The following is a 27,743-nucleotide window of genomic DNA, read 5'->3' on the forward strand; positions in this document are numbered from 1 at the left end:
AGGCCTAAGCTTTGTCACCTGGTCCTTGCTCGGCAAACCATTCCCGAACAATAAAGAAAGAATAATATCCAAACACACCATCCATAGCATGCCCGGCAACACCCAGGGAACACCGTTGCCGGGCATGCCCGCTGGAGTTGAAACCAAGTTCCAAGGCCACTTTCACCACATTCCACTCCCACCTAACCATCCACTTACAACTAATATAAACATTTAAGAAAATTCCTAATAAACTAATCAGATTAGTTAGTAAAAACTAAAACAATTTGGTTTTTTGGTAAATAAACATAGACAATGGGGTATTTGTAAAAGAGGAAGCTTACTAGAATTTTCCAACCCCACGTGATTGGCTAGCTTTTCAAACTCTATTTCATTTGTACTTGGCCTGGAATACCACAAAGGGTCTGATAAACAAAGGCTCTTTTCTCAAAAAATAGGTTCATTTGGATACAATCCCAGGACTCGTCTTTCCTCTTCAACTACCATTCTCTTCTTCCTTTCCAAACCTTAGTCTATCTCTATATCCTCCTCCATAGCCATATCCACTCCATTACACTGCCACCATCATCACACCGCCGCTAACAACCTAAGTTTGCCCCAGTTGCAGCGACCAACCACCGCCACCTCCGATCTTGATGTAGTGCTGCATGGTCCCCACTTGACTTCGTCTTGGTTTTGGTTAATTTTGGAGTTTGATTTCATTTTGTTCTTGCTGGTTCTATGATGGGTTATTGTTGATTTTAGCTTTGGGTTTTTGTATTTGGGTGGTACCACCTTGTTCTGTGGTTGAGGCTGGGCAGGTGGTTTTGTGATTTTGTTATTGGAAGAAGATAGAGATCGGTGGTCGAGGCTAGGACAGGGGTGATTTTGTGGTTTTGTTGTGAGTGTTTTTTTTACTGTAACAATTTTGTATATTTACACATTTTTACATTGATGTGAGTGTTTTTTTTGGGTTGAAAAGTGTAAAATTGAACACTTTTTGTATTTTACAAATTTTTGCAACAACTGATACGGTAGCTCTCAAACCCAAACAGAGAGACATTTCACTGCACGGAACATCTGTCCACTCCATAATAAACAGACCCAATACTCCCTTACCTCCATCTCAGTTGCCATCAAAATACCGATATGAATTCCGCAAAAACGGAACTATCAACCATCTGCCACATGGTAGCAATGCCCTATCCCGGTCGAGGCCACATCAACGCTATGATGAACAGCTGCAAGCTACTGGCTTCAAAAAGCACCGATATTCTCATCAGCTTCGTCATCACCGAAGAGTGGCTCGGATTCATCGGCTCAGACCCAAAGCCAGCTAATATACGCTTCGCCACCGTACCCAACTGCATACCTTCCGAGAAGGGTCGTGGGAAAGATTTTGCTGGCTTCGTGAAAGCCGTCAATACCAAGATGGAAGCGCCATTTGAGGAGCTCCTTGACCGGCTTGAGCCACCGGTGAAAGCCATCGTGGCTGATACTTATGTATACTGGCCTATCGCCTTGGGGAACCGAAAGAATATTCCAGTGGCCTCACTTTTTCCGATGCCGGCGATGGTATTCTCTGTGTTTTATCATTTTGAACTGATCGTGCAGAACCGGCATTTCCCTGTTGATTTGTCAGGTATGTTTTTTTTCCTTTTGCCTGTTCGGGTTTTGGGAACGATACATGTGAAAAGTAACTAGTGGGTCAGTTCATAACTTTTGTTTTCTTTTATAAACTTGTCAGTTCATAACTTCATAATATAATAATAATAATAATGGGTGATATTAATGGGTTCTTTGTTGCGATTATTAATAAATCATATATGAAAATATGAAAATTAATTGCTTTATCTTTTTTTTTTTTCATAAAATATTTCTAATCCTAAACTAATGTTTTTAGCCATTCGTTAATATTTTTCCTGTTATTATATACCTTTTTCAAAAGGAAAAAAAAAAATTGAAAAAAAGAAAGAAAGAATGAAAGAGTAATGCCATATCCACGCTCACATGAAATTCACAACATTTTTACGAGGTAGTTCCAAAATTAAATTTTAGGAGTTTCATCAATAAATTAAAATTAAAAGAAATTTAATAAAAATAGAATTTGAATATATTAATTATCAATAAGAAAAACAAATACACATACACAGATATATACGAGAACTAATTGAAGTTTTATAACTTTCTTTTATTGAATTTTTAAATTTTGAAATTGTTATATAATAGTTTACTATCATTTATCATTATTTATTGTTAATATAGGTAGGTGTGACCATTTTATTTTATTAAGTCAGTATAATATTTTTATTTTTATGCAATTGTTATTATCCATTATTAATTGTTTTTATAAAAAACATTTTAAACTAAATAACAAAACTCAACGGGTACTGTATTAATTATTGCTCACACACTCATGCACATTCATATATAAACAATACATTAAGTGTCTACTTAATCAATAAAATGCTTAAAATAATCATTAAGACATTAACTTTACTATTATATTTATTAAATACACACACATTCATATAAATAATATTATAATAAATAATAAATAACGCATAAAATCAATATCAAACATACATTCATGCACATAGTATAAATACATTCATACACATAATATAAATTTATAATAGAGAGATGCTCACAAACTTTCATTCTTTACTTTTAGAATTTGAGAGAGAGATAGATATTTGTGATATGGGTGATATGTGATCAACGTGTGCAAAAATATGTTTGTGTAAACTTGTATTTTGAAAATATTTTTAAGGGTAAAAATATGTACATGTAAGCCAATGAATCATTAATAAATGTACTTTCTTCCTTACAAAATGTATATTACAATTCATAATTGTGTATTTATAAATCATTGACGTGCCCTTAGGCCACTCCTTACATTACCCCCATCATACCAACACGCACATATATATTTTAAAACAAATAACAGTCAATTAGTTGAAGTAATAACTTAATGGTTGCAACTCACCAAATCATTACATTTGATTTATCAAAAAAAGTTAAGATCTTTACTGTTCAATTAGTTGACATTTTTTTTTTTTTTTGGAGAAAAAGTTGACACTTTTTTAGTTGTCCATAACATTAAGTGTTTAAATATTCATTCCAGTATAACTTTCGAATTATAAAGAAAGAAATTGATTCTCAAAGTAAAATAAAAAAAATCATTACATTATATTAATAAAAAAATAAAAAAAATGATGTTGGTGACATTATTGATCATTTGGACCACTGTGTATTTTAGCCTTATATATGTACTTTTTAACCGCAAAAATTATTATTATTATGAATGACAACTAAAATTAAAAAAATTTGGTAAGATTAGGACAGACCAAACAGTTCCTATCAAAAAAGGGGCCAAACGGTCAAGTTGTAATCACTAATCACGTATAATGTATTAATAAATAAGGCGGTTTCCTCCAATAACTGGTTTTTATAACTTTATATAATGCAAAGTTCCAATCAGCCAACCAACATGGCACATGACCCTTCCCCCACCCCCACACCCATATATATGGCACATGACCCACAACCTTTTTTTTTTTTCCCTATGCCTCATATTTTAGCCATTTTTTTTGGGTTAAAATGTAAAGTCACTCTCTACCTTTCTTAATTTCCGTCCTCTAATTTTGTTTTTGTTCATTTTAGTCTTCTACGTTTCAGATTTCTTCAATTAAGACATTTCTGTCAACTTTTATTAAAATTTTTTGAAAAAAAAAAATCTGGAAAATATTTTTCAATTATTAATTGAATTTTTTTAATTTAAAAAACTTGAAGAAAATTTTAAAAATTAAAAAATTAACCACAACATATAACAAAAGTTGATGAAAAATGTTTAATCAAATAAACTTGAAAATAAAATATTTTTAATTGAATTACAAAGGGACCCAACTCCCACCCACAACGCAGTTAGCCGAAAAAATAAAATATAAAAAACCAATCAAAACACTTGACAACAGAAAAGGTGTAAATCAGATCACCCACACTAGACTTTTGTAACTTTTGTTAGCTGTGAACTTGTAATGTTCCATATTCCAGATTATATGTTTCAACTAAAGACAGCGTCTTTAACAGCAATCAAAGATTGGCACTAAAGTTTATCAAAAAAAAAAAAAAGATTGTCACAAAAAAATTCTACTAAAGAAACTCAAGCTTAGCGTTGCTTGTGTGTGTATATATATATACAAATTTTTTTTTCCCTCTTGTTCCAAGGCAGTTTCTAGTTAATCGTTACAATATTTAGGCTTTTCACTTACATTGCTCTCTATGTGTGTCTATGCCATGTGATTAATTAAGAGCGGGATAATGAGCTTGTGGACTACATCCCTGGAGTTTCTACTTTACGTATTGCAGATCTTCCCACCTTTACATTTGGAGATGGTCGACTAGTCTTGCCTGGAGTCCTGGAAGGTATTTCAAGCGTGTCCAAGAAAGCACAGTATCTTCTATTCACTACCTTTCACGAACTTGAAGCTGAAGCCATTGACGCTTTAAAAGCCAACTTTCCTATCCCTGTCTACCCAATTGGTCCTGCCATACCTTACTTAGAACTTGAAGAAAAGAGTGCTTCTATAACTAATGCTAACAATGGTGGCCACTATCTCCGGTGGCTTGATTCTCAACCTCCATGTTCGGTGTTGTACATCTCAATGGGAAGTTTCCTTTCGGTTTCAAATGCTCAAATGGATGAAATTATTGGTGGTATAAGGGACAGTGGTGTTCGGTGCTTGTGGGTGTCACGTGGAGAAATCGGTCAGTTCAAGGATTGCAGTGGTGATATGAGCCTAGTGGTGCCTTGGTGTGACCAATTGAAGGTGTTGTGCCACTCTTCAATAGGAGGGTTTTGGACACATTGTGGCTGGAATTCCACTCTTGAGGCTATTTTTGCTGGTGTACCAATGCTTACTTTTCCTATATTTTGGGATCAAGTCCCAATCAGTAAACGCATTGTGGAGGATTGGAAGATTGGATGGAAGGTTAAGAAAGATGTTGGAGTTGTGACAAGAGGTGAAATCTCAGAGCTTGTGAAAAGGTTTATGGAAAACAAAAGCGATGAGATGAATGCGATGAGGCAAAGAGCAAAAGAACTTCAGAAGTCAAGTCGACGAGCAATTGCAAAAGGTGGGTCATCTGATGCAAATCTTGATGCTTTTATTAAAAATATTTCAGAAGGCCACTGTCATTAAGCATATTTGTAATTTATAGTATTCATTGGTCAATTGATATGTAGAATTTGATTGTAATTTCATTACTATCAGTGTGGTTTTAGACACTTTATTCTACGACAATTTCTTTAAAAATAAAATTGAAACTGTCACACAAGATGCACCAGATTATTTGCATGCAGTGAAAATGTGAAATTAACGTCTTGTAACTTTTACTAGTTTAATTATTTTGTTAGATGAGTTTGACTTGAATTTAAAAAGTGTGGTGATATATGAAAATTGAATTTCAATTGTTGTGAAATTGAAACTGGCCCACTTGCTGCAACACTACAAAAAAATGGGTCTAAAGCTGCGTTTGAAAAACGCAGCTTAAGACCCCAAAAACGCGGCTATAGGCTTTGAGCCGCGTTTCAAACGCGGCTATAGGTTTTTAAAAAAAGAAAAAAAAATTCTGGGTTTTTTTTTTCCCCAGAAAATTCAAAATTGAAAAATCAAATATAAAAAATTGAAAATTAAACACAAATACAAAAAATTCAAAAACAAATACAAATCTAGAAAATTCAAAATCAAATACAACATACTCACAATACAAACACACCCAAAAAATTTTAAATTAAACAAAATATACACACAATACAAACACATGCACCCAAAAAATTAAAAATCAAACATAAACCCAGAAAATTCAAAATCAAACACAAACCCGGAAAATTAAAAGCAAACACAACATTCTCACAATACAAACACAACGAAAAAATTCAAAATCAAACAAAACGTGTTCCAAAATATAAAACAAACCCATGAATCTCCTCTCATTCAACAAAACCAACCAAATCTAACACTAATTCCATTCAATAAAACAAAAGCACAAGCTCAGAATAAAAAAAGAACACAAGCCTGTGAAGAAGGAAGAAAGAAAAAGGAACAAAAAAAAAAAAAAAAAACGCAGTACCCAGATGTGAAGGAAGAAAGAAAAAGGAAAAAAAAAGAAAAGAAAAGAGAAAAGAGAAAAGAGAAAAGAGAAAAGAGTTACCTGGATGTGGAGAAGGAAGGAAAAAAAAAAAGAAGAAGAAGAAGACTTACCCAGACGTGAAGAAGGAAGAAAGAAAAAGAAAAAAAAAAAAAAGAAGAAAGAAGGAACCTTCTGAAGAATGAAGAAAGAAAGGGAAAAGGTAGAAAAGAGAGCAAGTGGGGGTAGGTGGGAAAGTGGGGTGCAGGTGTGAAAGGTAGTGTACGTGGGAAGCTTCAGGAAAATTTTTTTTTTTTTTTTTAAGCGCTACCTATAGCCGCGTTTTTAAAAAGAAAAAACACAGCTACAGGTTACCTATAGCCGCGTTTTCAAAAAACGCGGCTATAGGTCGGCGCTTAAGCACATTTTTTACAGGACCTATAGCCGCGTTTTTAGAAAACGCGGCTATAGGTTACCTGTAGCTGTGTTTTAAACGCAGCTCCAGACTTGTAAAGTCCATTTCATTTATTTTTGAAGCTGCGTTTAAATTTATTTTTGAAGCTGCGTTTTTTAAACGCAGCTCAAGCTATAACTTAAAAAAAAAAAAAAAAAAAGTCCGGACGGGACTGAAGCCGCGTTTTCCAAAAACGCGGCTCCAGCCTTCCCTTTGAGCCGCATTTTTGGAAAAACGCGGCTCCAGCCTTTCCTTTGAGCCGCGTTCATGAAAAACGCGGCTCAAAGGAAAAGTTGTAGCCGCGTTTTCCAAAAACGCGGCTTAAAGTCGCGTTTTTTGTAGTGCAAGTACACCCCATCAGCTTGAACTCCTACACAGTCAACCTAGTGTCTCTTTCAGCTCCACCACACAGCATGCATGGACCTCTACTCCTTAATTGTCACCTATCACTCAATACTCATTCTATACAAACCTGTGGGAAGCTTTAGGCCGATTTGCTCCATTATCATGTTAATCCTTCAATTCCTTTAGAACAAAAATCACTAAAATCTGCCTTAAAACATCCTAGTTGGGTTGCTACTATGCGTGAAGAACTTCAAGCCCTCCATGCTAAACATACTTGGACTCTTGTCCCTTGTTAAATATTAACATTAATACACCATGTTGAATATGCTAGTATGGATGTGGAAGAGAAAGTATAAAGTATAGAACACAATAACACATAAGGGTTACGTGGTTCAACCTAACGGCCTACATCTACGGAGGAAACCCTAAAGGGCTACATTAATAGTATATTATAGTGTAGTACAAATCATGTATTACAATGAATCATAACATATGTATATATAGTATACTATACCCTAGACTAATAAACTTCTAGTACAAGTAGGAGACTTGGCTTGCATACAAAGTAGAATTAGGCTTGGGCTTATGCTAATGGGCTAATATATCTCTAACATCCCTAATGGTTCCACCATATACATAATTGGGTGCAAACGGGTCTTCATAACCAAATTGAAAGTTGATGAGAGCCTTGAATGATTGAAAGCATGACTAAGTGCCAAAGGCTTTAACTAGAGTGAAGAAGTTGACTATAAAAAAAACTTTTGGCCCTTCACTGTTGTAACTTGTAAGAGAGGATTGAGAGAATTGTAGGAGAAATGGGTTTATCTTGTCTTAGAGCTAAAATGTAGAAGGGTAAAGTATTGTAGAAGACACAAAGTCTACCAATAGATATTGAAAGAATGATAAAGTTTGGTTTCAAACATGTTTGGAACCTTAGGTTTCAACCTATAATAAGAGGATGATATAAGTCCTTGTCATTTGAAATGTATATGATTCAGTTGATTACATGATAGGTATACATATTGTATGGCACGGGGTCCCCAGGCCCACTTGGGCCTTGAACTTCAACCTTACAGTGTGGTCCATGACCCCAACCCCTTTGTTCGAAGCTAGACCCTAGGACTGCTAAGGCCATGAGCCCGGGCCTCATGCCACTGTGCTTGACCTAAGGCCCATTGGACATGCAATCTTGATCTGTGCACATCATGATTGATAATTTGGAGCGTGCTTGGTCAACTACATCTCATACGAGAGCGTGAATGCTTGGGGATACTATATCTCAGCTGCCCGGCATTGCCCTGGGGAACATCGCTGCTGAACATCCCTCTTGAGGTGGGAACCAGTTCCAAAGTCACTGCTACCACTCCCAACTAAACACCCACATAGAAGCAATGGAATTAGACCCCCTTACCCACTAATAACCTAGAGTAATCATAACCCCTCCACTAATCTTGAGCTATAAATAAGAAATGAGAATGAGGAAGAGGGGGTGGTTGAAAGGTGCTAGAGGGAACAATAAGCTGAAGACATAAAGAGAGCAATACGAGAGAAAGGAGAGAAGTTTGTAGGATTAGGTCAAGTTGTTGGGTCTCTAAGTTAAGAACTGTCCATAATAGGAAATCCAAAACCTACATTACAAATAGATTGTGAGCCCAAGTGGTGGACCAGCCCATAAGTCTCATTTTTGGCACACACACATATCATCTTATTATTGTGCATTGAAGCCTAAGGCTCCAAATACATTTGGAGCTAAACTTTATTCTATAAAGAAATTTAAAAAAAGAAAAAAGAAATATCCTAATTTATGGAAACTCATGTATGGTATAAGACACATAACCAACAAAAGCTTTTGTTTTTTTGTCTCACTTAAAATAAAATAAAAATAAAAAAAATAAAAAACTTTGAGTTTTTTTTTTAATTAAAAAAAATAGTTTTTACTTTTTCTCACGCATCTAGCATAAAATCTATCAGCAACTATATCTTTTTTTTAAGAGAGTTTCATTCTATGGCGTCCGCTTCTGATGATAACTCTTTATCATCAAACCAAGATACCAATAAGTTTTTGGTGTAGGTGGGGATTAAACCCCAGATCTCTTATTCAACTATCAAAGATTTTACCAGTTGAGCTAATTGGAAACCACTCAACAACTATATCTTTGATAAACACTATGCAAATAAGTTACCAAAAACGATAAAATACCTAAATGAATACTATATTAATGTATTAGTTTGTACTTTCTAATTGTTTGTGAGAATAAACCCAATAATCAAATATTTTATAATAGTTTTTTTATTTAATTTTAATGTTTCTTCCTTTATATTTAACATTAACTAAGTTTATAAATGGATTTTTGAACTTTTTGTATATTTTCTTAATAAAGTTTTTTAGTTTCGATGCATTGGCTAATTTATTTGTATTTAAATTAATTATAATAGTAAATGCATTTTGGCCTTCAGTTGAATCTCAAATTGATCTTAAATTTTAGTAATTTCAATAGAAACATGTAATGTTCAAATTAATCCTCTTTCCTCAACTATCCAATTATCCAAAAAAAAAAAAAAAAAATCATCAAAACTATAGTAGAGGCAATACCGTCATTTAGGTGATATTATATATCACATATGTAATGGAATCTTGATATTCCCTTGCCAAAGTTACTTGTTTCTCACATTATCAAAAGATCTTGAAGAAAGAAGCACAAATCAGTTCAGCTACAAGTTCAAGTAGGAGTGTTAATGTTCGACCCAACTCGCGAACACGATACGAACTTGACACGGGTTTTTGAGGGTTAAGGTTGGGCCTTAATGGGTTTGGGTCATAAACGGGTCAACCCAAAAGAGATACGATAAGAAAAGTGTCATAAGCGGGTCAACCCGCATAACCTGCAATAAACATGTTTGACACGTCAATTTATTTGTATTAACCCGAAATGAACCACTTAACATAACCCATTTAACTCATATAATAAATAAATATTCATTTTATTTTTGATTTGTCAAATACCTTTTATATCCAACATATATTTTAAATTTAAAAAGAAAAGTGAGTAATTACAAAAACTTACAAGGTATATAATTGGAAATTAAAATTTTACAAACCCTAGAACTCTAAACCCTACAAACCCTAAATCTCTAAACCTTCTTATAAATATCTTTTTTTATTTTTTTATTTCGGCCGTACTACTCACTCTACTATCTTATAGTCTCACGCCCAATTCTCAAACTCAAAGTCTCAAACCAGTTATTACTCTCTCTCTCTCTAATGTGTTTAGTGAGTTTTAGAATTAAAGAAAACCATTTTCTTTGTGTTTCAAAATTCTGCAGTAATTTTTTCTGCATAATGTTTTTGTTCTATATACTTTGAACCCATGTGTTGTTATTAATATATGAGATATATTAATTGTAGATTAAAGCCACGGTTGTAGCTTTTTTTCTTGTGCCGTGTGTTTTTTTGTGCTTGTATTAGTGTTGGACATCGTTTGCATATCTTGCAAGTGGGTTTATTGTGGTAGTTTATAAACTAGAATCTATGGATGATAATCATAGTCATAATCGGGATTAGCTACTATTTGCTTCAATTCTTTCAATATTGATACTTAGCATTTGGCGAGTTCCAAGGATATTATATTTTTGTTGAACTATGTTATTTTATTTTTGTTAAACTATGTTATTTCAAATTTGGGTTGAAGTGTATGCACTTATTTTAGAGTGTAAAGAACTTATTTCTAGATGAATGTTATATTTTTGTTGAACTATATTATTTTGAATGTTGGTTGAAGACTTGAAGTGTATGCATTGTTTTTGGAATGTAAAAAAATTATTTCTAGATGGATGTTATATTTAATATTACACAGGTTGAAATAGGTTGTGTTACATTCGTGTTAGCCCAGCACAACTCATTTATTAAGCGGGTCAAATGGGTTGGGTTAGGTTAACCCACCTTATTAACAGGTCAGGTTAGGGTTGAAGGATCATGACACGATTATTAAATGGGTCGGGTTAGAGTTGTGTCATTTAGTCGAATACCCTTACCTTGACACGACATGAACCCGACATGCTAACTCGAATTGACACCCCTAAGTTCAAGGTTGTGCACATGCTACACACGTGTGATTAAGTACTTGTCGTTTTTCCTTTGAATAAACAGTTAGTTTGTAACATGTGCTACACGTGTGTTTACTAATCCAACTGTAACGAGGGTTATAGTTTGGCTAATTGTTTGGGGAACCAACTAATTCGATTTATACGTCTTGGGAAAGGAAAATGGGTAAATTTGTGTGTGTGTGTGTGTGTGTCTGTGTGTTTTTTTTTTTTTTTTTTTTTTTTTGTATTTTTTGTCAGTTTGGATGAAATAAGATGTTGCAATATAGTCCAAACTAAAGTATGCGAAAATAAGTTAAGAACCTTGTAGTTTGGTAGCATAATCTCTCATTTATAAGGAGAATAATGCTAACTCAAATTCCCTTCTTCCATTATTATAACTACAAAAAAAAATGAGAGAGATCAAGATATTAAATAATAAGTGAATAATGCTAAAAAATGTTAGTTTCTAAGACTTTAGGAACTTAATGTATTAGAACTTCAACGTGTAATGTGTTTGCAAACTATGACCAAAACTTAAAGTCTAGATTTAGGCTACTCAAAGCGTGTTTATGTATAAAGTTGGAATCGAGTGATTGCAAAATTTACTGGACTAAATCTGCAAGGCTCGATCGATCGAAAATTAGACTCGATCGATCGAAACTAATGTAGATTGTTTTTTCTGCAGAATTTCAAACTCAGCACAAACCCATATGACGTGTAGGATTTTATGTTTTGCAACAAATATAAAAGAAAAAACTCTAGCCATGTTTTAGAGGTTGTTGATATGCTGTGTGTGTGAATCTCTTGTAAGATCTAGATGTGTTTACCTTTATACACACTTAGGGTTATCAAGATCAAGATTGATGTTGAGAACTTGGTGAACTCTTCAATTGCAGTTTCAAGAGTTTAAAGAAAAATACAAGTGAGAGTACTTATGGGTTCTGTGGATCAGGGAAAGAAGTAGTCTGTGGACTCGAAGCTGTCACGTGGTCGTGGTAGTAAGTTTTCTACTCGAGATAGTAACAGGATGTTAGTAGTCTAAGTCTTATTGTAAAACGTCAATTCTTTCATAGTTGATCTGTTTTATCTTGAGGATATCTAGGTTAAATTTTCTTCAAGTTTTTTACCGGTTTGGTTTTTCTGAGTTATCATATTGTTGTATTATTTATTTTTCTGCATTATTTACTTGATATGACTTATTTGTGTTAACTTAGATCTGTATAATTTATCTAAGTAATCATTTGGCTAAATAACTAGGTTAAACAACTTGTATTTTAAGGGGTCTAAAAACGTAAAAAAAAAGTTGGGGGAGGGGGGTGTTATTTGGTCCTAACTAAATGGAGGCAGTTTATCATTACCCTTAGAAAATTTATTTTTGTAGGATGACCTTATTCATGAAATGATGGTAATTAAATTCCAACTTTTTTCTTAAATAAGTATTTTGTGGAAAATAAATTTTTTAATTATTGTAATATATGTTGATTTTCAAACGACCTTAATGGAATAGCATTCAGTCATGATGAAAAAAAAAGATGGAGTCATTGGAGGTTTTTTTTTTCCGCATAAGACAATTTCATCTTATTCCAAGATGAAAATGATGATAAAGGGAAATTTGATCATTATCCTGAAAGAAAAAGGAATTAGACCTCTAAAATGAAATGACAACATGGGAAATTTTGATCAAAATGAAAGGAAATAACATATTTTAGAGAAAAGGAGAAATTAAATTTTGTGATTCGAGTCATTCGACTCTAAATTAATTGTGAATGAGGACATAATTCACGCGATTCTTTTCTATAAAAAAAGTAACATTTTATTGTACTTTCTATAAAAATAATAATAATAAAGTAACTTTGTATTAAATAACAAACCTCTATCAATTGCCAATTTCCTATTTAAAAAAGAAAAAAGAAAAGAAAAGAAAATTTCTTATCTCAAAAAATAAAATAAAGAAAGAAAGCTTCTATTACCAAGGCCTTCAATTTTTCAACTTCATAAAAAGTTTGCTTTTTTAATTTTTACCCAATACATAATTATATATTAGATTTAAAAATTTTAACTAAAAGTCATACTTCCCCTCTAAATTGAAAATTAACTTCCAAAATATTGCTGGAAAAAAAAAAAAGCCCTCCTTTGTTGGTTTATTTAGAACTCAGAGTTATTACTATTATTATTATTATTATTATTAACTTTGATGTTGTCATGCTTGCTGTTTAGATTTATAATTTATTTGGTTTATGTTGTCATGCTATCATAGTGAATCGCTCGTATTATGATATGTTTATTTTATAGTTGAGTAATACTAAAGACACATAAAAATGCACAACATATATAGTTATGTTGCATTATTATTATTATTATTATTATTATTATTATTATTATTATTATTTAAAAGTATGATACCCTCTTTTTATTTATTTATTTATTTTAGTAATAATCAACAATCTGTAAATAATAAAATGAATTCTTGCTTTTTTTCTTCTTCTTTTTTTCAAGATGATGAAAAATATTTTTCTTTGTAGCATGTAACTCGTATATTTTGGAACCTTAATACATTTGCTTACTCTATAATATAATCATTACGTAGTAAATCAACAAAGCCTAAAATTATTTCTCTTTCCTCTTCAAGTTTACCCACCACGGTACCGGAATGAATATAATCTCCATCAAAAACTCCCTTTTTCTGGACCCACCTCACATTAATAACTCGACCCCTACCACCTATGGGCAGTTTTAGACAAGTTTCTTTTAAAGTGGATACCTGAATGCCAATTATGGCTCTTAATAATTTGTCCTTCGGGGAATATGACAATTCTTTTGCCACCTAAGGCAATTCTCATTCGATCTCGACGGAAGAGCAAGTCAAAATAGAAAAACTTACATTGGGTTTAGGGATAATCAGGCTCGAACCCCCAATAACTTATTGGACACTGTATGAAGTATTTGAAATACGGGAAAGAAATACCATTTGGGCAATATTTAGGTACAATTGAAAAATTATAATTTCATGCATATATGAATTCAAATTATACTCTTTCTCTTTTATGTTTTAATTTTTTTTAGATATACACATGAGTTTACTTTTTTTTTTTTTTTGAATTTTTATGATTTATTTATATTAGATCCTTCGTCTTTTGCACATCATTAACTCACCTAGAAAAAAAAAATTAGACAACAATTGAAATCTATATATATATTATTAAAATTTAAAAGTATGATACCCTCTTTTTATTTATTTATTTATAATAATAATCCACAAACAGTAAATTATAAAATGAATTCATTCTTGTTTCTTTTTTCCAAGATGATGAAAAATATTTTTCTTTGTAGCATTTGACTCAGTTATTTCGGAACCCTAATACATTTGCTCACTCTATAACCCGGATAAGCTTCTTCTTGTAATTGAGTCTCCATTTGAGACTGATCAGTTCGCCTTTGTTTCTCTAATAAAGTCATCTTATTCAGACAAGGAAAAGAAAAGAGACCACACTCGTATAAAAACCACATTTCCTATATCTCATTTGGAACAGAGATTTAGATATGAATATATGATTTACCATGGTGAAAAAAGATTAAAAACCAAAAAAGCAAAAACAAAAACGAAAAAAAGACCTCTCACACTCTTAGATTAAGCTCCATCGCTAGGAACAACAACACAATTAGGGGAGCCCTTGGCGATTAGTGACATTAGTAGCAGTAGTGTCAGATGAGACAGCAGCACCAGAGGGAGTTGGGGCATCAGTGGCTCCAGCGCCACGACCAGTCTTGGGCTCGAGGTGACCTTCAGTTCCATAAGCTTGACGCTTGTAATCTTCCAAGTCCCCATAATTCACATAGGGACTGGTCTCCAAAGGAAGCCCTGCTTCTAACTTTCCCATCTCTCCTTCACTCTCTGGCTTTCTCTCCCTCTTCTCCTGATCACTCTGTTTCTTCTCCATTGTCTTTTCTTTTGATCTTCTTTTCGTTCCTGTCTCATCATTGGAGCTATAGCTGAGTTCTTCATGGTTTCTTATATGTCATAATATTCTCTTGCTTTGTAGCTTCTCCACGTTTGAGATACGTGTCAAACTATCATGAAATATCACCTACACGCCGCACGCGTCACCTCCTGGAGATATGCATGGATAAGGCCATAAGGGATCAAGATCGATAATTTTGCCTACACATTACCAAGAAAATGTCACAACGTAGAGAAAGTCACCTCGTTTTAACAAAAGATTTTAGATGACAGCTTTGTCTTCACACAGTCATAGGCCTAAATGGACAAAAAAAGAGGAATATATTTTTGCAGTGAAAGAGAATTTTTAGGCCCATGCCTGTGGACATGCATGATAGTATTAGTTTGATGATAGATTGACAGGTGTGGCTATTGCGTCTTAGTTTTTGTAATCAATCTCCAAAAGGAATTCGATAAACCTAGCCGCACGCGTCACCTCCTGGAGATATGCATGGATAAGGCCATAAGGGATCAAGGTCGATAATTTTGCCGACACATTACCAAGAAAATGTCACAACGTAGAGAAAGTCACCTCGATTTAACAAAAGATTTTAGATGACAGCTTTGTCTTCACACAGTCATAGGCCTAAATGGACAAAAAAAGAGGAATATATTTTTTGCAGTGAAAGAGAACTTTTAGGCCCATGCCTGTGGACATAATAGTATTAGTTTGATGATAGATTGACAGGTGTGGCTATTGCGTCTTAGTTTTTGTAATCAATCTCCAAAAGGAATTCCATAAATCTAGCTTTCTTTAGGCCCAAGGTCAACTCTTTTTTTTAAAATGATTTTTTAATGGATGGTCACCTCCTATTTTGTTGATAGGAACATATTCATTAACCTAAAAAAAAAAGGAAAAAAGAAGAAGATAGGAACATATTCTAAAACTTTGTTTTTAAGAAAAAAAAATTACAAATTTCTTTATTCCTCATTTAAATAAACTAATTATTAATATTGATCTTATCAACATTTCAAGATATATCATCATATCATTATAATTATTAATATTGATTTTATCAACATTTCAAGATATATCATCATATCATTATTATTAATATGTATTGATTGCATTAAGTGATTATTTTCTCCATATCAATCATACTTTTATTAATTATTAAATTAATTTATCTTATTAAAATTAAGATAGCATTTTAGCTAAAACTCTATTATTTAACATTCAAGAAATTAGAAATTTTATTTATCTTATTAATTGTTATGATAGTTTAATTTAGGTAATCTATTATCTAAGTTTCAATAAATTTAATATTTTATTCAAACTAAAATTCTATTATAAAAAAATGTTAAGATAAATTTAAAATTTATTTTAATTATTTAATTTTGCGTACCAAATGTAGGGTTAACGGGCTCTACCTATAATTGGGCTCACAATCTATTTGTATTGTGGGCTTTGAATTTCCTACTATGGGTGATCCTTCACCCAAAGACCCAGTCACTCACTCTTGTTTTTGCAAGCCCCTCTTTTTCCCACAAAGTCACTCCCCAAAGCCTCTTCTCTGTGTGTGTTCTCCCCAAAATTGCCAACCCCCACATCTCAATCCATTCTCCTATTTACAAGTCGAGGTGAGTGGAGGTGTCATGATTACTCCCTCACTCGTGTGAATAGGGGTCCAATTCCATCGTTCCTAAGTGGGTGCTTTGTCAGGAAAGGTGGTAATGGCATTGGAACTGATTTCCACCTCCAAAAGCCCGCTTGGCAGCGATATTCTCGAAGGCACTACTGGGCAGCCGAGTACAGGGTATCTTCGAGTAATGATACCCCCGACCAGGTTGAAGACGACCGGAAGGGGCTTGCTGTGGGTGTTCAAGACAGTGCAGTCTCGTCTCAGCTCTTGGGCCCAAATTGGTCCCTGAGGTGCCCAGATCTAGTCTATAGACCAGAAATGGGGATGGGTTAGGCCGCCAGGCCATTGGGCCTAGGGCCTTGGCGCCCGTACAATAGCCCCCCTTTGATTCGTGCCCGGCTACCAGGAGCGAATCAAGGACAATCTTCGTGGTGTTAGTGACTCCTCGGGAAGCCCAACCGTCAGCTACTGAATGAACGAGACAGCCATCAATACTTTCTCAAAAAGAGCGCTATGCCAAGTTGTTACATATAACTGTCATCATATTCTGATGGTTCGTGGCCTGAGCCCACGCATGTGGGGGTTACAGATAGAAGCCAGGAATTTTTTCCCGCCTCTTTCATTAAATGCCTTCAATCTTATAAATAGTTCCTCCAGATCGTTCATTTCACTCTTTGCATCATCTCTCCTTCAATTTCCTCTCTGTCGAGCATATTCCTCTTGTGTGTAAACACTTCATTCTAGACCATCACTTCCTAAAGCCCAAAGTAAGTTTTCTTTACTCCTACCTTCTCTTTCAATTTTTCTTCATTCTAGATTTAGGAATGGGATACTCTCACCTCCTTGCGTCTAAGGCAGCCTTGGCTAATTTTAGAGCAGCCTTTGGCATTCCTGGAGATGTTGATATCGCCTATTGTCATGAAGGCGATATTGCTCTCCATAGACGCTCTAATTCCAATGTAGTATTTTTCCCTTTAATGGCTATACTAGAGGGTGGGGTTAGGTTTCCCGTGGATCCTCTCATTATAGGTACCCTTAGGTTTTATGGCCTATGCCCCAACCAACTCCCCCCAATTTTTACCGAGTTGTGAGTTCTGTCAGTAGACTAAACCAAATATACGAGTTGCAATTGAACCATCACGACATCAACTTTATGTATAGTTTGTGCAGCAATATTAGGACCGATTATTATTTAAAAACTAGAGACATGCAAGTACGGCTTATATCACCCCTTCCCGATTCTAACAAAAACTCAATGGGAGAATTCGTCCTGTTGAGCAGCAATAGGCTTGCCGATGAGCTCCCCTGCCCACTTTCGCCATGTGATGTTGGTCGGTACCGAGTATTTTTTATTTTTTAATTGTGTTTTACCCGTGATTATTTTGCTCAAATAGGCACTAATTAGCTTTTGTATTGTTTTGATGCAGAAAGCAAAAGGTTTAGGCCAGACCTTAGAGTAGTGCATGTGAGAGACTTGAATTTCATACTCCGGTCTGAAATATTTGTGCACTTCGACGAATAGTTTTGGGCATCGCACCTTATCCTCAACTGCAATCCCGTTTATACTACTTGGTAGCCTTTCGAGCCAGCTTTTTTGGTGGATAGCCCGTTGTTGTCGTACATCGACGTTCGACATGCCAATTTTCTTCCGCTCTCCTTGATAGTTGGTGAAACTCAGGACCTCGGCCCCAGATATACTACAGCAGAAGATCTTGCACCGATGAGATACGAAACGGTTGAACATGTGTCTCAAAGTTGTAGAGTCCGCATACCCGTCAAGGAGCTTGAAGCTCCAACGCAAGTTACCGAGTCGACAACAGTCGAATTCGTACACTCCTTAGGAGCCAAATCCGATCTCGGCGAAAAAGAAATGGTGACAAGACGGACAATGACTATTGACCGATTTGTGCCTGGTGCTTGGTCAGTAGCTCAACAGCAAGAACCCTAGGGTAGGGACCTAACTCCCCCTCCTCCTCCTCCCCCCAGCCGCTCTCGGAAGAGACAACTCACAGCCGAGCAAATTGCTATAGGTTAAGGGAACACACCATCAAGGACTCCCCCCCGAGCATCTAGTGGGATCTCTATCCAAGAGCCTTGTGGTGATGCCAAGCCCACCACATAGGTCGGGTCTCATGTTGCCAACTCTTCGTGGCAGAAGCCAAGCTGGCAGACCACCTTCATGCTCGGTGACAAGCCATTGCCGGTAACAGCCGACATAAGGACATGGGCACAAGGAGAAGGGGGGAAAGTGGCCCAAAGTTTGACCCAAGGACTGCTGCTGCCCGAAGATGTCCATTTCTTCTCAGGCACGAATAATGAATCGTTAACCAAGCGTTTACAGTGGCATACTATAGCGGTAACACATTTTCCTACCCCTTTTCCATTTACTATGAAGCATATGTATTCTCCTTTTTCTTTACACTTGTGGTTTTTATGCAACCAGGCCGCGTAGTTGACCCACTTTATTGACGGGAAGTTGAGGGAGGCTGCCGAGGATGTTGAACGAAAAAAGGCTCTCAAGGATGTAGCGGTGGCCATGGCGAAGGATCAGATCAAAGCTGCTGAGGTTGCTGAGAAAAAGGCCTAAGCATCTGAGAAGGCCCAAGCGTTGGCAGAGAAAAGAAGGATGAAGATGGAGATGAAGCTCGGGGGGACAAAGCTTAAGCTGGCAGAGGTAGAGAGCCTAAACCTCGCATAAGCTAATGAGATTACTGTCCTAAAGGTAGCTCTGGAGGCTTGTGAGAACAAATGGTATAATGAAGGCTTTGCTGATGTGGAAAACTCTACGGAGCCTGTTATTCGCCAAGCTTAGAGGCACGAATTTGAGGAGGGGTGGTTGGCCGCCCTATAAGCTATGGCGGTTCCTAAAGATTCTCCATTAAAGAACCCCGACCAGATCCCTTCTCGAATCCCACTCCCCCTGTCCAGAATCCCCCAAATGCCAATGACGAAGAAGAAACTCCCAGCATGAGGGAGCTGGTGCAAGAAATTGACTCCTACGTGGAGTTAGTTGACCTAGAAGTCACCAGCAACTTTCGTGCTGACAACCAACCTGAGGGTGCTCAAATCCAGCCTTCCACAACAGTTCAGCCAACCAAGGACATAACTGGATAGCAAGCCGAGGACGTAGCCCTTCTCCGACCCACAGATTCTTCTGCTTAATATTTGGATTCAAAATCTGCCTTTTTTACTTTTCCTTAGCTAAATTTCATTGCTTTTGTTTGGTTTGCCCATAGTCGTCGGGATGTGGTGACAAAACAATGGTTTACTTTTATGTTTGTCTTATTTGATTAGTCTTCTGGGTGTGATGACTGAACATTTGTCTTAGCCATTTTATAAATAATTACTACATTGTTACTGCTATGCCTTGCCTTATTTACTTTTGTTTATTATTATTCCGAATGCCTAGGTAGTCTAATCAAGGCCTGCCCCTATTTGGTGGCCGGGATCGGGCCGAAAAAGGTTTTCTAGAGCTTTCCATGCCTAAGGAAAGTTAGTACTAAGACTGTGTCTACTCGGCAATTATGAATGACTTAGGTGTATGCCGGTGTACTTAATGAGAATGAATGCCAAACTTTCACATTTAAAAAGCCCTAGCATTAGGTTCCCAGTTGCTGTATAAAACATGAATAGGCTGGGCCTTCGTCGCTAGGAAAGCTTATTATGTGGTTCCCATCTTCTTGGTAATTAAAATTAAACCAGGTAACAGGTTTTAACCTAAGTAAACTGGTGAAAAGTTTCCACCTGCTTGGTTATTTGGATCAGACCAGGGAACGGGTTTGTATCCGTAAGCTCCTTAGAGTAACTTGATATAAATTTTCACTTGCTCAGTGATTAAGATCGAACTGAGAAGCAAGTTTCCAACCTTAGAGTAATTTGATATAAGGTTTCCGCCTGCCCGATGATTGAGATCGAACCGAGAAGCAGGTTTCTGTCCTTTGAGTAATTGGATATGAGGTTTCCGCCTACCTGGTGATTGAGATCGAACCGAGAATCAGGTTTTCGTCCTTAGAGTAATTTGATATGAAGTTTCCCCTTCCCGGTGATTGAGATCAAACTGAGAACCAGGTTTCCGTCCTTAGAGTAATTTAATATAAGGTTTCCACCTGCCCGGTGATTGAGATCGAGCCGAGAAGTAGGTTTCTGTCCTTAAAGTAATTTGATATGAGGTTTCTACTTGTCCGGTGATTGAGATCGAACCGAGAAGCAAGTTTTCGTCCTTAGAGTAATTTGCCTTAGTTCTCCTCGCGTTTTTTGATCGGGGTTAATGAGTTAACAACGATGGAATTATAAGTGTAAATACACCTACATGGATAAACATCACCTTCATATTAATTAATAATATGCACATATAACATTATACTCAATCTGTACCCCCTGTGTACTGATAATCAGTGGTAAAATTTCTTCAAATTATGGGCATTCCATGGCTAGAGAAGTGGTCATTTGTCCAAATCTTCCAAATAGTACGCTTTTGCGCCTGTAATGGCGGTGACTCTATAGGGCCCCTCCCAAGTCGGCGCTAACTTCCTTGCGTTGACATCTCGCATATTCCCTACTACCTTCCGAAGTACCAGACCTCCCGCTCCAAATTCCCTTCTCCTCACGTCACTATTGTATCTTCGGGCAAGTTTTTGTTGATATTCTACCAGCCGTAAATCGCCGATTCTCGGCGCTCTTTCAACAAGTTCAATTGTTTCAACATTAATTCCGAATTCTTGATGGGGTTGAATCCTGAAACCTGGGCGCTGCACAAGTTTACTTTTGCCGGTATAACTACTTCCACTCCGTATGTTAGAAAGAACGGAGTTTCTCTCGTGGACCTCCTCGGAGTTATTCGATATGCCCATAGAACATTAGGCAACTCCTCTGCCCATCTGCCCTTAGCATCTTCTAATCTCCTCTTCAACTCGTTCACAATGGCTTTGTTGGTAGCCTCGGCTTGGCCATTGCTTTGCAGATATGCTAGGGTAGAATACCAGTTTATGATGCTGAGATTGCCACAAAATTCGTGGAAAGCTCTTCTGTCAAATTGCAACCCGTTATCTAACACTAGGGACTCTGTTACCCCGAACCTCGTCACTATGTTTCTCCATACAAACTTCTTAACATCCACATCCCGGATGTTCGCCAACGCCTTTACCTCCGCCCACTTGATGAAATAATCTACAGCTACTAGAACAAGCCTTCCGTTTCCTGTAGCTCGAGGTAATGGACCGACGATATCTAGTGCCCACTAAGCAAAGGGCCAAGGGCTACTAAAGGGATTTAAACTCCTTGTCGGTTGGTGGATTATCGGGGTGTGCTTTTGACACTGCTCACATTTCCGTGCATATTCGGTAGCATCCCTTTGCATTCACGGCCACCAAAATCTCTGAGTCATTGTTCGGTGAGCTAATGAACGTCCCCCCACGTGACTGCTGCACATTCCCTCATGTAGCTTAGCCTGGAGTTCTTCAATCTTACTGGGGTGCAAACACTACAGGTAGAGCCCATCAAAAGATCTTCGATACAGCTTACGATCAACTAATAACCAATACTGAGTAGCTGTTTGGCGTACTTTTTCTACTTCCTTCTCATTAGTAGGCACTCGATCCTTGGTTAAAAAGTCGATGACCGGATCCATCCAACACAGTTCAATTGTTGTAGATCTAAAACGACCCTCAATTCGGCAAGCAAGGCCTCATACTCGGCTTCGTTATTAGAGGCCTTAAAGCCTAACCTAAAGGAATGCTCCAATTTTATTCCTCTGGGGTGATGAGTATGATTCCAACCCCGGCTCTTAATGCTTTGGATGCACCATCCACAAATACCTTCCACAGGATTACCTTTATAGGGCAAACCATCTCCTTCCCCCCCTCAGGGAAAACTCTGCAACGAAATCGACAAGGACCTGACTTTTCACCGAGCTTCTAGGCCTGTACCTAATGTCAAAAGAGCCAAGCCGAGTTTCCCACTTAACTATTCTTCTCGTGAAATCTGATATCTTCAATAACGACTGTAGAGGATACTCGGTCAATACATAAATAGTATGAGCCTGAAAGTAGTGGGGTAGCTTCCTCATGGCATGAACTAATGCCAACACCAACTTCGCCAAAGACAAATACCTTGTCTCAGCATCGACCAAAGTTTTGCTAATATAGTATATAGGCTGTTGCACACCCTGATCTCTCGAGCAGCACGACACTCACAGCATGTTCGGACATCGGGAGATACATGTATAAGTCCTCTCCAGGCTCTGGGGCTGTCAGCATAGGGGCCCATGTCAAATATTCCTTCAAACCCTGAATAGCCCTTTAACACTCTTCGTTCCATTGGAATCCCTTCCATTTTTTTAGAAGCTGGTAAAATGGACGGCACCAATCGGTAAATTTGGAAATAAACCGGTTAAGGGCAGCTAACATACCGGTCAGTACTTGAACTTCCTTTGGATTGCTCAGTGGTTTGAGGTGTTTTATTGCTTCAATCTGATCGGGGTTGACTTCTATTCCTTGGTTAGTGATTAAATACCCTAGGAACTTGCCAGCCCCCACTCCGAAAGCACAATTATCGGTATTGAGGTGCAACTTGTGTCGTCGAAGTACTTCAAATAGGTTTTTGAGATCGCCAATATGCTGCATCTCATGTTTGCTTTTTACCACCATATCATCAATGTAGACCTTAACTGTGCGCCCAATTTTATCTCTGAACATTCTCGTCATCATCCATTGATATGTAGCCCCAGCATTCTTTTACCCAAATGGCATTACGGTATAATGATAGTTAGCATCAGGGGAAATGAATATCGTCTTCTCTTGATCCTCGGCAGCCAAGGTGATCTGATGATAACCCTAAAAAGCGTCCAGAAAGCTCATCCTCAGGTGTCCATAGGTGGTGTCTACCAGCTAATCAATCTTCGGCGTGGGAAACGGATCCTTTGGACATGCTTGGTTCAGGTCAGTGAAGTCAACACAAACCCTCCACTTGCCATTCTTCTTTTTTACCATCACGGTATTTGCAAGCCACTCCAGAAAAAAATATCTCCTTCATAGCCTCGGTGCCCTTCAATCTCTTAACCTCTTGCCTAACAGCTTTGACGTGCTCCTTAGCTGATCTCCTTGGCTTCTACTTCTTGGAAGGGTACAAAGGGTCCACGTTGAGCTTGTGAACTATGAATTCGGGGTCCATCCCGGGCACCTCATACGGGCTCCAAGTGAACACATCTACATTTCGCATAAGAAACAACAGCATCTCTACCCTCTCTTTGTCCTCCACACTTGCTCTTATAAAAAAAGTCCTGTCATTATCCGGTAATATCCTTACTTTTACTAAGTCCTCGGCACAACTAGCCTCTGCTTCCTCTTAGGGTTCCTGTAATTGCTGTAAGGGAGTCTCCTCGATTGATTCCTTTTACTTGATTCCTCGGTCAACTGCGGCTATCAAACACTGTCTGGCTATTTGTTGATTACCCCTTACTATGCCAATACCTTGCTCGGTGTGGAACTTGACCTTCACATGCAGGATGGACAGTACTACTCTCATTGCATGAATCCACGGCCTTCCGAGGATCGTCGTGTATGGAGAAAATGAAGCGACCACAATGAATATTACCATCACCTCCTTACCCTCCATATTCACGGGAAGCAAAATCTGCCCTTTTGAGGCCACCATCTGGCCATCATACCCCATCAGGGGCGTATCGTACTTGGAGAGATCATCATTCTTCAGGCCAAACCCATGGAACAGGTCGATATACATCATCTCAGCACCACTCCCCTGATCTATCAATACTCTCTTTACTATGAAACAATTTATTCAAGCTGTAACTACCAAAGCATCGTCATGTGGTTGAATCGTGCCTTCCAGATCATCGTCATTGAAGGTAATGGGGTCCGAGTGTACTTCAACTTCTTCTCGGAGGGTTGCTCACTCGCACAGCTTTTCGTTGGTACCACGGCCAACACCCCCCTCCTCTTGGACACGTGAGTGGCCCTTGCAGCTGTGTGGATGACTTCTATTACTCCCAATGGGGGGTAGGAGATGATTCCCACGAGGCCGAGCACCCTGCCCGGCTTCCTGATTCCTAGGGTCTACCACGAACTCTTTCAAATACCCCGCCTTCACTAACTGCTCCAAATGATCTTTTAACACCCTACACTGTTCAGTGATATGCCCCTTATCCCTATGGTAAGTACAGTATAAGTTTTGATTCCTCCTTGAAGGGTCACCCCCCATCTTGTTTGGCGACCGAAAGTACGGCTCGATCTTGATTTGATCCACAATCCTGTGCACCGACCCCTTGAACGTTACATTCACTTCCCCAATTTGTGGCCCTGACTCTTGAATCCTCAAATCCTTCCAGGGCCTTGACTTGAAACCGTTTTGCCGAGGATGATTTATGACCGGGGCCTTACCTTTGCTCTGCAACCGGTCCTCCTCTAACCGTTTATATTCTTCAATACGCCTCATCAACTGCCTTATATCCTCGGGAGGCCTCTTTGTTAACGAGTCTCGCAATTCCAAATCCTCGAGCAATCCCAACCGAAAAGTACTCACTATGATTTTTTCATTGCCTTCGCCAATCTCGTTGTACAGCTCCCAGTATCGGTTAGCATAGCTGTGGAGGGTTTCCCCAGCCCTCATTTTCATTGATAACAATGCATCCACATGTTGTGGAACTCGGCTGCAGGTTATGAACCGGACACCAAACTCTTGAATCAACTCAGAAAAACAATGAATCGAGCCATTCCTTAATCCATTGAACCACCTCAAAGTAGTGGGACCAAGACTTGAAGGAAATACCTTACACATCAGTGCATCATTATGAGTGTACAAAGACATCATTTAAATATAATGGCTTATATGTTCTACTGGGTCCGTCTTTCCATCGTAAGAATTAAACGGCAGGCGTGTAAATCTACTCGGCATAAGGGCCCGTTCAATGTCCCTCGAGAATTGTGATTGGGCAGCTCGGTGTAATGCGCGGCTCATAACGTCCATGGCAGCATTTTGGGGTCGTCGCTCCTTCGGAAAAATCGAGACTTGGTCTGCATATTCCCGCGAGTGATCCAGGTGTCGATGAGATCCAGATTGGTGGGACCCTGCTCCATAGGACCCTTCTCCAACGCCTACCTCTTACTTCCAACTCCAAAACCCTCACCAACCTTCGTAAATGTTCAAGTTCCTCATCCCTTCACTCAAGCTCTTCATCCTTTCGCTCAAGCTCTTCATCCTTTCACTCAAGCTCTTCATCCTTTCTATCAAAACGATTGCGCCCTGAAGCAACGAACATTGTCTGGTATGTTTGAAACGACCCTCCTCCAAGGCCAAACTACCCTTCCTCCTCATACTCTCTATCTTCGCGTCCCTTTTGCCTTCTTTCCTGTGAGGTGGATCCCCGAGAAGACCTTCTAGAGCCACTTTCATCCTAACTCCCCGATTGACCTCCAGACATTTTCCTGTTCACGTCCTGGCAGAACCACAGTTTTGTAGGAGATCCCCATAGACGGCGCCAATTGTGCGTACCCAATGTAGGGTTAACGGGCTTTACCTATAATTGGGCTCACAATCTATTTGTATTGTGGGCTTTGGATTTCCTACTATAGGTGGTCCTTCGCCCTGAGACCCAGTCACTCATTCTTGTTTTTGCAAGCCCCTCTCTCTCCCACAAAGCCACTCCCCTTTATTTTGGAATAGTCCCTCTTCTCTCTGTGTGTTTTCCCCAGAATTGCCAACCCCCACTTATCAATCCATTCTCCTATTTATAGCCCGAAATGAGTGGAGGTGTCATGATTACTCCCTCATTCGTGTGAATGGGGGGTCTAACTCCATCGTTCCTAAGTGGGTGCTTCGTTGGGAAAGGTGGTAATGGCATTGGAACTGATTCCCACCTCCAAAAGCCCGCTCGGCAACGATATTCTCAAGGGCACTACCGGGCAGCGAAGTACAGGGTATCTTCGAGTAATGATACCCCCGACCAAGTTGAAGACGACCGGAAGGGGCTTGCTATGGGTGTTTAAGACAGTGTAATCTCGTCTTGACTCTTGGGCCCAGATTGGTCCCTGAAGTGCCTGGATCTAGGCTATAGGCCTAAAATGGGGATGGGGAGATGGGCTAGGCCACCAGGCCTGGGGCCCTGGTGCCCGTATAATAATCATCTACCATAATTTTGTATTTTAATATAATAAAACTTAAACACTCATATAATCTTGCATCAAACGAATATATATATATATATATATAGTTAATTTAAAATTTCAAGTGACTTACTAATTACTATGATAAATTCAATAATATTTATAATTTTTTTTTTTGTCTTTCACATAAAATTTTAATCAATTTGTGCATCACATGGTTATATTATATACTATTTACTAGTACTATATAATAAAATGTGAGTCCTAAAAGTTGTAATTGTGTTAAGTGACTATTTTCTCTCTACAAGGTAGTAATTAAAAATTTTTCTCAAAAAAAAAGAAAAAATGTAGTAACTAATTAACTCTCATTAATTACTAAGTTAGTTTACCTTAAATTGGACTCTATTGAAGTTTACCTTAAATTGGACTCTATTGAGGCCTGACGTTCTAATGAAAAAGAGAAGGATTTTTATTTTTTATTTTTTGAGGTGAGCAAGGTTGATTATAGTGGCGCCACCATGAAATTCCAACCATTTTCCATATTTTGTGGCTTTGGAATCATTGGAAAGTGAGGTAGAGTACATTGGCACCACCAAGAAATTCCAATATTGGTGCCACAAGAAATTCCAATATACATGAAGGATATGATTCGACTATCAAATTGAACCATATACCTCTTTGTTGGATGTATAGTGCTAATGTGCTATTCTCATGACATTTTTATTTTTATTTTTGTGTTAAGAATCAAAACTTAACTTGATTAAATTGAGATGAAATTGTCACAAACTAAATCTGTAATGATTTATGGAACATCTACCATCCAAACTAGTAAATTAGATGAGGTTAAAGCTCTCCTCGCTAAGGCATGAGCAACCTTAGTTCATTTTCTTCCTGTATATGAGCAACATAATAACACTCTATATGTTTGGTCATTAATTTAATTAGCTTCTTGTAGAATAAATCCAACAGGTGATAGAATCTCTCACAACTTTGATTTCCCAATTTTTCCCACAAACTTGTGTGACAAACTAACAATGTTTGAAAGAATTAAATTA

At 37.5% G+C, this 27,743-nt stretch overlaps 3 protein-coding genes across 3 annotated transcripts; 1 reads left to right on the forward strand and 2 right to left on the reverse strand.

Moving 5' to 3' along the window:
* Positions 1 to 382: 382 nt before the first annotated feature.
* Positions 383 to 5,339, forward strand: LOC126732864 (UDP-glycosyltransferase 87A1-like). The gene is made up of 2 exons (XM_050435910.1): positions 383 to 1,621; positions 4,294 to 5,339. Exons 1-2 carry the CDS (start codon positions 1,129 to 1,131, stop codon positions 5,181 to 5,183), a joined length of 1,383 nt encoding a protein of 460 aa, XP_050291867.1. The 5' UTR covers positions 383 to 1,128; the 3' UTR covers positions 5,184 to 5,339.
* A 9,089-nt stretch (positions 5,340 to 14,428) lies between these two features.
* On the reverse strand, positions 14,429 to 15,102 carry LOC126689650 (uncharacterized). Its single transcript, XM_050384874.1, has one exon. The coding sequence runs from the start codon at positions 14,929 to 14,931 to the stop codon at positions 14,653 to 14,655; it is 279 nt and encodes a 92-aa protein (XP_050240831.1). The 5' UTR covers positions 14,932 to 15,102; the 3' UTR covers positions 14,429 to 14,652.
* Positions 15,103 to 24,478: 9,376 nt separating this feature from the next.
* Positions 24,479 to 25,393, reverse strand: LOC126689875 (uncharacterized). Its single transcript, XM_050385041.1, has one exon. The coding sequence runs from the start codon at positions 25,391 to 25,393 to the stop codon at positions 24,479 to 24,481; it is 915 nt and encodes a 304-aa protein (XP_050240998.1).
* Positions 25,394 to 27,743: the final 2,350 nt, after the last annotated feature.

The sequence above is a fragment of the Quercus robur genome, chromosome 6, assembly GCF_932294415.1.
Source record: "Quercus robur chromosome 6, dhQueRobu3.1, whole genome shotgun sequence".
In the NCBI taxonomy this organism is placed as follows: Eukaryota; Viridiplantae; Streptophyta; class Magnoliopsida; order Fagales; family Fagaceae; genus Quercus; species Quercus robur.

What these genes read in the sequence shown, in the direction of transcription:
- LOC126689875 (XM_050385041.1), bottom strand. Translation starts at nt 25,393, where the DNA reads ATGTCTTTGTACACTCATAATGATGCACTGATGTGTAAGGTATTTCCT.
- LOC126689650 (XM_050384874.1), bottom strand. Translation starts at nt 14,931, where the DNA reads ATGGAGAAGAAACAGAGTGATCAGGAGAAGAGGGAGAGAAAGCCAGAG.
- LOC126732864 (XM_050435910.1), top strand. Translation starts at nt 1,129, where the DNA reads ATGAATTCCGCAAAAACGGAACTATCAACCATCTGCCACATGGTAGCA. An exon ending in TTTCCCTGTTGATTTGTCAG is followed by an intron (nt 1,622 to 4,293) that starts GTATGTTTTTTT and finishes TGATTAATTAAG; the next exon opens with AGCGGGATAATGAGCTTGTG.